General features: G+C 40.6%; 1 protein-coding gene and 1 long non-coding RNA gene across 2 annotated transcripts; one reads left to right on the forward strand and one right to left on the reverse strand.

Moving 5' to 3' along the window:
- Positions 1 to 6,227: 6,227 nt before the first annotated feature.
- Positions 6,228 to 9,289, forward strand: LOC124269194 (mucin-5AC-like). The gene is made up of 5 exons (XM_046704204.1): positions 6,228 to 6,471; positions 6,599 to 6,692; positions 7,423 to 7,962; positions 8,187 to 8,336; positions 8,449 to 9,289. The coding sequence occupies exons 1-5, from the start codon at positions 6,238 to 6,240 to the stop codon at positions 9,105 to 9,107; spliced, it is 1,677 nt and encodes a 558-aa protein (XP_046560160.1). The 5' UTR covers positions 6,228 to 6,237; the 3' UTR covers positions 9,108 to 9,289.
- A 123-nt stretch (positions 9,290 to 9,412) lies between these two features.
- Positions 9,413 to 9,757, reverse strand: LOC124269195. Its single transcript, XR_006896454.1, has 2 exons — positions 9,681 to 9,757; positions 9,413 to 9,531 (listed from the first exon to the last, which is right to left on the reverse strand). It is a non-coding gene; the product is annotated as an uncharacterized LOC124269195 (long non-coding RNA).
- Between the last annotated feature and the right edge of the window lie 828 nt (positions 9,758 to 10,585).

Here is a 10,585-nt window from a genome sequence, read left to right on the forward strand (position 1 = left end):
CACACTGCTGTTGTTACCCGAACTTCCTGAACAACAACAACGTGAAAGCGTCATTCCTTGGCCAGCAAGATCCCCGATTTATCACCTATTGAGCACCTATGGGATCATCTCGGCCGTCAGGTTAAGCAACGTCAACATCCCCACAGACAAGAAGCGCTCTCGCTCAAGCTCTACAGGAAGAATGGCGTCGCATCCCAGATCACGTGATCAGACGTCTTGTGCATTCTGCACGACGTCGTGTGGCAGCATGTAACGCTGCAAGAGGTGGACACACTCGCTACTGAGGAGTTGGACACTCAAAGACACTCTGTCAGTACTGATGTGCATGTGTTGTCATGATCGAAAACCGGACATTTGAACCTCCTGTGAAAACGTCACAAAAACTCCTCTACTTACAGCAAATTGTTTCAATTGTTCTGTAATGACAGTCTGCATAATATGTTCAAAAATTATATCAAACATTTCAACATTGAATTGCACGTGTTTGTATCATTTTATGATAAAAAAAATGATCGGGGACGTTTCTTTTGCCCCTCAGTTTAGATGCTTATTATTATTATTATTATTCATTTTTATTTTTATTTTTTTTTTTTTTTTTTTTTCATATCCAGACTTTCATATCTTTTGTTATTATGTTATGTTTTGAAACTATTGATCAAACGCTATGGCTTATCTATTTATTTCACCTTCTGCTTTAGGACACCATTTCGATATAGTTAACGGAAACGATAAAATATCTTTTGTTCTAGTCATATCTCATTCGAAAATTTGAGAGATAGCTTTGATTTTATTTTTTCAAAACTTGTAACACACCAACATAATTATTCTTTTTCCGTGTATGAGACAATTCAATTTTGCTCTTTTCAAAATTGTTGTGTGACGTTAACGGTAAATTTATTAACTTGGGATGTAGAAATTTCAGATGAAAATTTTACAAGAATTTGTCTCACAAAAAACAAATTTAAAGAAATTTACTTAGGTCTTCTTGAATTTCAAGTTTACCAAACCACTCAACTGATCCTGAATGCATAGAGGTAAGTGAATTTCATCAAATGTTCCATTTGGAGTGTAAATATGTTATCGTATATATATATATATATACACTGAGGGGCAAAAGAAACGATACCAAACTTTAATGGGGGACAAATTGGATTTGAACTCAGACTTTTTAGGTGGTTTGGAACAGAAAACCTTCGCACGAACGCAACTTAAACGGACCTGCGCCAAAATACATGCATTTGGAAATGGAAAGTCATGAAAAATGCATTTGACTGGCTATTTTTCATGCACGTGCAAAATGACGTGCATGGGTCGTATTGAGTATAAAAGCACATGGAAATGTTCGCCAGTATCAGATTGCAACGTTAACATCATCGACCATGCCAAGATTAACAGCAGAGCAAAGAGAACGGGCACTTGGTATGATCCAGCTTGGTGCGACCCACGACCATGTTGCCCGAATCTTCAACTGTATCCGTTTGACGATCACCAGGCTTATGGCACGTTACAGGCAAACAGGCAGAACGTCGGACAGACCCAGGAGTGGTAGGCCGCCCGTCACGACCGCCGCTGAAGACCGCTACCTACGTGTGTTACACTTACGTAACAGGTTCCTCACGGTGACGTCATCGGCAGAGACAGCGCTCGGCCATCGTGTCAGCAGACGAACGGTGTCTCCAGGAGGCTACGTTTGCACGACCTTCGCGCCTACCGACCCTTCCGTGGCATAGCACTGAGCCGTCAACATCGACGTGAACGTCTGAGATGGGCACGCCAAGTTGCAGGCTGGCAGAACAGGCAATGGGCTCGAGTACTCTTTACAGATGAGAGCAGGTTCCACCTTAACAGACCAGACGGCAGGATACGGGTACATCGACGCAGAGGTGAACGTACTGCACGTTGCTGCGTACAAGAAGTGGAGCCCTACGGCGGTGGAAGCGTCATGGTTTGGGGAGGCATAATTGGAGACAGAAAGACAGACTTGGTGATCGTAGACGGTAACTTGAATGGTCAAAGGTACATCGACCAGGTTCTCCGACCAGTCGTCTTGCCATTCCTGCAGCAGAACCCCCCGAACTGTCTTCCAACACGACAATGCTCCATGCCATACAGCACAGCGCGTTAGGGGTTTCCTTAACGCTAACAACGTTCACGTCTTACCATGGCCAGCACGTTCCCCTGACCTCTCCCCCCATTGAGCACCTTTGGGACCATCTTGGGAGGCAAATTCGCGCCAGACCACATCCGCCTGCCAACAGGAGAGCTCTTGCCAGAGCACTGCAAGACGAGTGGAACAGGATCCAACGTCCGGTGATCAGACGTCTGACGTCATCTGCCCGACGTCGAGTTCGAGCCTGTATCGATGCTGGAGGAGCACACACTCGATACTGACTCTAACTTGTGGTAAAATGTGCTCAAATGACTGTTTCAGTGGGACTGTGTAAACTTGTACGTGATCGAATACTGGACAATCGACCCCACCCTCTTTAATTGTTGAATATCTGTACCTTCTTTGGTTATGACTGTATGAATTTACGATATGTTGTAGTTGTTTGATTGTTCTGAAAATATAAATTGTCACCTTATGCTTATGACGTCTTGTTTTTTCTCACGTTGTGAAATTTACTTGGTATCGTTTCTTTTGCCCCTAAGTGTATATACACGATTGTATTGTTATCTATGCACGTCGATTGTCATCGTCAATGGAAAACAATGCGTTGGTGAGTATTTTAGGCATGTGTTTTTTCATACTCCGACTTTCATATCTTTCGTTATGTTATGTTTTTTGTGCTTTTGATAGTTGTAATCGTCAACGTAAAACAATGTGTTGGTGAGTATTTTAGGCATGTGTTTTTTCATACTCCGACTTTCACATCTTTTGTTATGTTATGTTTTTTGTGCTTTTTGAAACTAGAGCAGCGTACAACTTGACTTTTATTTTCTTAAAGTCAGTGAGTTGAGTTTCTGACGCTTTTAGTCATATTCCTGCTAGATGTTGCTAGTCTGTATTAATCGAGTCCGATGGGTCAATTCATGATGATCAACACCATGAGCATCGATCTGTGCATTTAGGAATCGATCACACGTGTCAACCTAGTCAGCGAACCTGCTCCAAAACGGTGTAAAGCTCAACTCACTCACTTACAATTTTTAGTTAGGTTTGAATCTACTATTTTGTTCAATTACTAACCGTAATCTTGTTACGACTACAGTCCAGATGTCTTCATCGGCTACGACACAGTACACTTCAAGACCCACTACCCTTCCTTCAATACCCACTCCAGCACCCACTACCCTTCCTTCAATACCTACTCCAACACCCACTACCCTTCCTTCAATACCTACTACGAGCTTGTTAACGCGGTGCGACTGTACATAGACACCGGAGTGCTGAACCAACTTGCTATGACCACCATAAGCCATTACATACGTGAGCATGTTAACGCGGTGTGACTGTACACACACCCCTTAGACATCAGTATAGCAACCATATCTGTATTTATCTGTTTATATTTTCAGCGGACATGGTTACTCCGCTCCTGACGCTGATGGTTGCAGTCATTCTAGTCGGAGTAGGCGTGGCGTCGCGGCGCCATATCCTTGGGTGGGCTCTGAACATCCGTTCACGAATCCGTTCCCGTCAACGCAGACTCAGAAGAAGTCCACACGACAGCTTACCATTGTCGCACAGACCTACTGACGACGTCTCTCCAACCTCATCACGGGACACCTCTCCGTCTCCAACGCCGCAATCTGCTGACCACGTCTCTCTGTCTCCACTACGCCTACCGACCCCATCACGCCTACCGACCCAATCACACCTACCGACTCCATCACGCCTTGATGACCGTATCACATCGACTTGACCAGATCTCACTGACCCCATCAGCCAACTCAGTGTCTGAATCGTATCATTACTTGGTCTCATCACCTTGTTCATCGACCACCTCTGCTGAAGGACAAGTTGAAGAAGTACAAGTCGCAACTAACGTCACCACCGAAGCGGCTGCTGAAGAAGAAGAAACATCAACACCACCACAGTCTGCTGCTCATTTGTGTGATATAATACAGACACTTCGTACGCGAAGACGTGAAGAGAAATATGGTCGGAGATATGCAGATAAGTAGGTAATAAGTAATCTGCCATACACATACAATAGCATTCGTCATACCCACACAAAAGAATTCCTCACCCAAACAATAGCATTCCTGAACCAAACAAAAGAAATTCCTACAGGCTCAGCCTGTTGTTACAACAAAAGAAATTCCTACAGGCTCAAAAGAAATTCCTTAAGGAGCGTAGGAGTAACCATAGAGGTGAAACGACATTCCTACAGCTGCCTCTCAGGTATATACAGGTGCGTTAACTCACATTCCATAGATACGACATTTGTCAGTACACGTTCCTACTATTCCAATATCAAATTCTTATAGTTTTTCCTTGTTTTATGTAAAATAAGCAATGCAAGTTGTATTACACTCCATTTAATCATGCTCACTTCAAAAACAGTTTTACATGTAGATAACAGATACGTAACTATGCGTGAAAGGGTTAATCGCACTTATTCACCACATGCCACAGACTGTCTTTTCATTGTAGCTATATCACTGTGCCTTAACATATTGGATGAAGATAACTATTCAATTTGTTTTATGCCTTGCAAATCATTTAACCCTGTATAAGTTTTAATCCGGTTCATTATATATCATTTTTAAATATACACAACACCTAACTGCGTAGACAAAAGGGTTAATCATGTTAAAATGAACACATTACAGTCTCCTGACAGTTATGCCCGCATCGTGTTATTGCATGTTTACATAACGTTGTAATGTAGGTCGTCTTTTTCACCTTAAGCAGAGCATACCGAATATCAACAAAAACGTCTGCTTACTAGCACACAAAGAACGTCTGTCAATTCAAGCATGTATTTGACGTCATGTTTGTGACTGAGTTAGTTGTAAACTCATGACGAAGGAATGTTTTTACAGCATGTTCATAATCACGATTTTAAATATCACAAATAAAATCGTGAGGGACGAAAACTTTTTACATTTATTTATCTATGACTAGTGGTGTTTTTTGAAATCATATGATGGGTTTATGACATCAGTAAAAAGTCGTCACACAAAATGTTGTGAAATTTGGATCACGATTCTAGTTATTTTATTGAAATTATGCTCATGCGCTGGTTCAAAAATAAATTTTGCAAATTCACTTTATGCTATATAAAGAAATGTAGACTACAAATTCTCTACTATTAGCTTCTCTTATACTATGACTAGTCAGTTTTTTATTGACGATCACCTTGGTTTCGTTCTTCAGAATCCAGCTTCACAGACATATATATTGTGTGACACGGTAAAACGTCAATTGAAGAAATTGTTATTGTATTTGTTAGAAATTCTGAAATCATACGATCGATTTCAAATTTCAGGTACAAATATAAGTTCATCACAGTACGATCTGCATACCTGTTTGACACAAAACTGTGAGTTGTTGTTCAGGTTCGATCTCGAACACAAAGTGTTTTTTATTACAAGCGGTGTTTCGGGTAATCAATTTGCTTTTTCTTACAATGGAATAAAGCTTATTGTGGAAGCTCATTAAAGAAGAGGCGGAGTTGGAGATCGAAGCATTTCAACAGCAGTTTCCTTGAAGGTAAGTGAATTTTAATTCCAATAGATCAAATTTAACATACACTCTTTACTCTGTTCGTTGAAAGTTTTATATAGACCAAAAACTTAATTTTTGTTCATAGTTGTTACCTTGTAAAATAGAATTACATCACCCATCAGTTTAATTGTTATCACATTCTGTCTTCCGGTGTATTGCGATATCATTTATCTTGTCAGCGTGTTATGAGCGGTGAACGACCGAGGGTTGTTACCAGGTCAAATTTATCTCATTGTTTGCTCATATGAGCGACGTATAAAGTGTTTATAAAGTCAACTTGGTTAGGTTATGTGATATTCCTGTCATTTTGTGGAACATAGTGTAACATATTCCTGTTAGACATTGATTGTGCTACAATAACACGTGTAATGCATGGCACAGTTTGGTATTTCTTGTACTTTGATGTCACAGACCTACGGTTCGCACCTCTGATCTTTGACCGATGGTGAGCGAGATTCACATGCTCACTTAATGGTGTACGTGCAGCTACTTTGATTGGATAATAGTTAATTTATCACTTGTATTCAGAACCTCTAAATAGTATTTTAAAATCAGTCATAATGATGAGACCATTAGTTGTGCTCGTGTTGTTGTTATTCACCTGCATAGCAGGTGAATCACAACTTTTTTCACGAAATTGTAAACCTGTGTCCTCCAAAGTGTTAACATGTATCGCTACAGGACATAAACTGGTGCATGTAAACGGAAAAGTGTATCATGGTATCGAATACTTGAAACTAAATGGACCACACGACCAGCTGCTCATTGCCTTGTCGCGTTTTCCAGACCTAAAGGTAATAAGTTTATTTCTATATTCTTACGGAACATTGATATCAAATTATATCATCTTAATTATTCATATCATGTTCCTCACAACTATGTTTCATATAGAGAATTACAAATATATACTTATGTTTTCAGCACATCAAAGGAGACAGAGCTGACTGTGCCAGTGTGGAAAACAATAGCGATAGAGGAGGAAGACTCATTACTGTCAACTATCGCCAGTGTTATTGTAAGTGTTTTTTATTTCCCTGGTTTTAAAACTGTGATACACTCTTGCTTATGTTTACTAATCACACTGCTGTAAAAGCAACCAAATAGGATACACTTCTGTACTACACATCTGAATCTATATATAGTGGTTATACATGTTGTTTATTGTCGCAATTTTCAAGATTGTGTGAACACATAAGATTATTGATGAATCTATTCATTTTTGTTGTTGTTGTCGTTAAAATTTGAACACCTACATTTTTACATATGCATACGACCCGTGAAGGTCCGGGGTAGAATTGGCCTTCAGCAACCCATGCTTGCTGTAAAAGGCGACTGAGCTTGTCGTAAGAGACGACTAACGGGATCAGGTGGTCACTCGCTGACTTGGTTGACACATGCCATCTGTTCCCAATTGCGCAGATCGATGCTCATGTTGTTGATCACTGGATTGTCTGGTCCAGGCTCGATTATTTACAGACCGCCTCCATATAGCTGGAATATTGCTGAGTGCGGCGTTAAACTCAACTCACTCACTCACTCACACACACATATGCATACAATTGTATGATAAGGAAGAGTGTTATATATTACGTCCGCTTCTTTGAATTCTTTATTTATGATTTTATTTTCCTCTTTATATTCTTGTTTGATACTTACCTAATTCATTAACATATTATGTTAATTTGATTCCATGATTATTTCTCCAATCACTAACCTATGTTATTTACAACTTTGTTGTTTTGTAGTTAATTCAACCTCCTCAAGTACTACATACACTCCTACTACGATACCACATACAACTTCTACTACTCCTGTGTCGGCGCCTACAACGTTTACTACTCAAGTTCCTATCACGACCTTCACCACCTCTTGTTTACCCACACCCATCACAACTCCTACTACACAGACTATCCCCCCAACTACCACCATACCAACTACCACTACCGCACCAACAACTACTATCCCCCCAACTACCACCATACCAACTACCACCACTACTACCACTACCGCTCCAACTACTATCCCTCCAACTACCACCACTCCAACTAGCAGCATACCAACTACCACCACTCCAACTAGTATCACTTTAACACATAACACTCAAACCACAGCAACTACTGAATCACCGCCTGACACATCAACTAGCACTTTCATTCATCAAACAACCATATCCTCACCTATCACTTCACGTCATCCTAACTCGACTCTTTCTTTAACCTCACCTTCACTTTCCACACATACACCCTCATCAACAGATACATCAGTCAAGCCACTCATCATAACAGGTAGTGTTGTTGTTCTGTTTTGTTTCATCGTGTGTTGTATTTGTTTTGTCGTCAATAAAAAACGATCACATCAATTAATCAGACCTTTATCATTAGATCATATAAATTTATATCATGTAAATTTAAAGAATGAAAATGATTAGGAAGAGGACACAATTTATCAAAAAGTAACAACTGTATGAATCTTTATGTATCAATCACCTCACCGCTCTCCCTATGCACAGATCCACCCTCCCCTACCTTTGAGGACAAGGATGATGATTCTCACCTACATACTTATGACGAAGATGATGATGATGATGATGATGATGATGGTGTCATGGCTGATGATGATGGCGCTGATTACAACTCAACGCATGTGCTTGACACCACTGGTAGGTACATGTTCTTGTAAATATTTACCTGATGCATCTAGACAATTCATATTTTGTTCTTGTTTCAGACCAATATAGCACTCTATATAATGGCTGACTGTTCTTGTTTCAGACCAAATAATGGCCGCACTCTTGAGTCTTGTGACACTTGCTTTACTTAGTGGATTCGTGTGGGTTTTAGTGAAATACAGACGAAGACTGTGTCAAGCATTCATATGTCACCGTCACCAGCACAACAACCTACGTCACCGTCGCCAGCACAACCCTGAGATAGAACTAAATACCCTTCGTGCACGTTTACATTCATCGCCGATTTACACAGGTTCCTCGCTTCATCGTACACCTCCTCGTTCTCCCTTGGCTCAGACTACTAGGAAAACAGTCAAGACTGCTACCACCTCCACTTCAGTCCAGACTACAGCATTGACTACCGCCTCCACTTCAGTCCAGACTACAGCATTGACTACCGCCTCCACTTCAGTCCAGACTACCGCCTCCGCTTCACTCCAGACTACTGCCTCCACTCCAGTCCAGACTACTGCCTCCACTCCAGTCCAGACTACTGCATCGACCTCGCTCCAGTTCAACATTAATTATGAATCAGACGATTCTTTTGTCACTGACGAGGAGGATTTGCGTAATTTAACTCGAATGATCAATGACGGCAACATTAAAGCCAAACGTTTACAATCCCAGATTGATCACGTGAGAAGGTCCAAGAGACTGATGTACAAACAGATGAGAACCCCTCACTCTCTCATGATGCAGTGACATTCGTTTGAATAGATGCGCTTGACTACTAAGTGTGTAGATGCGCTTGACTACTTAGTATGTAAGTGACTTTGCAATAAGCCACGCGTTTGTACGACTTCGTATAACAAAGTTTGTTAACAGTTCCACGGGCAGTGGTTCACATGTAATCATCATAAAATGTATATAAAATGTATATAATCTGCGCTCGTTTTCTTTCTTATTTACAAGTAACAATGTAGGTGCACATTCTTTACCGAACAAAATGTATGTATCAATACTACTACAGATACATAGCTCCATATAATATGACACAACAAAACACATTCAAATTTTATAACTTTTATTTAGTGACAACGTATCGGTTGAATTTTGCACATCGCACCAAAAATATGAGTTGAATCATTGTCGAACGTTCACACTCACATGGACCGTCAGCAGTTACCTGAAAAAGAAAATGTACTTATTAACTCAGTACAATAATGTCAAATAGCGCAAATGTACATAGTAACTGTCTCAGCGTTAAGTAACTTCAAATGTACATATTCTATTACAAGAATACCAACATAATAGTGAAAACATGGTTTAACTTACATAGACTACTGGTGGTTTGGATACGGTGGTGGTGGTGATGGTGAAGGAAACTGATTCATCGGGTTTGGTGACATTGGATCTAACACCACCTCTGCCATGAGCAACAGCATGCATGTGTCCTGCTTGTATCGTTTGCATCACTCCTTGAGCCCCTGGCTGCATCCCAGTCATGACAGAGGAAGGCTCCCTCGTCGCTCCAGGTTGAGCTCCTGATGTCAGTTGTTGCGCTGACATTGCAGACGATGGAGGTTGAGGCTGGGAGGTTGCAGGTGGTTGCGGTGACGGCAGCTCCGGCTGAGGCACGTCATCGGCATTTCGTAATCAAATTATCATGAAGCCTATTTTAGAAGTGAAATGCAGACAGCTACAGTAGGGAGCGATCTGATTGAACAGTATTTGGAAGCTATGAACAAAATGCCTCAAACTTTAGATGATTATGAAGGGGTTCATTCTGGTTTAAATGTGTCTGTCATTGTGGTTTTGAAACTTACTGTGGTCAAGTTTGCTCCCTTTAGAGGAGGTACTTACATCCCATTACCACCAGCACTGGCAAAGCATACTTACTGCATTACCAATGTTAAAAATGAGGATAATAATTTATGTTTTCCCTTATCCATTCTTGCCAAATTGTTCCCATCTAAAGTCAACAAAGAAAGACAAAGTCATTACCTTCCCCATTTGAATCAACTCAATTTAGAAGGATTCACTTTCCCTATGTCCTTGAAACAAATTTCTCGGTTTGAACAACTAAACAAGTTGTCCATCAATATGTATGGTTTTGAAGATGGTACCTTATACCCAATGTTCATCAGTGAGGTTCTGGATGTAGAAAAAAACAGACAGGTGGATTTGTTACTACTGTCAGAGGAAAGTGAACCAGATGATTTTGAAGGGATGTTAGGATT

Source organism: Haliotis rubra, unplaced genomic scaffold, assembly GCF_003918875.1.
Source record: "Haliotis rubra isolate DU_JTF1 unplaced genomic scaffold, ASM391887v1 Scf1429, whole genome shotgun sequence".
Lineage (NCBI taxonomy): Eukaryota > Metazoa > Mollusca > Gastropoda > Lepetellida > Haliotidae > Haliotis > Haliotis rubra.

What these genes read in the sequence shown, in the direction of transcription:
- LOC124269194 (XM_046704204.1), top strand. Translation starts at nt 6,238, where the DNA reads ATGATGAGACCATTAGTTGTGCTCGTGTTGTTGTTATTCACCTGCATA. An exon ending in CGCGTTTTCCAGACCTAAAG is followed by an intron (nt 6,472 to 6,598) that starts GTAATAAGTTTA and finishes TTATGTTTTCAG; the next exon opens with CACATCAAAGGAGACAGAGC. An exon ending in CAACTATCGCCAGTGTTATT is followed by an intron (nt 6,693 to 7,422) that starts GTAAGTGTTTTT and finishes GTTGTTTTGTAG; the next exon opens with TTAATTCAACCTCCTCAAGT.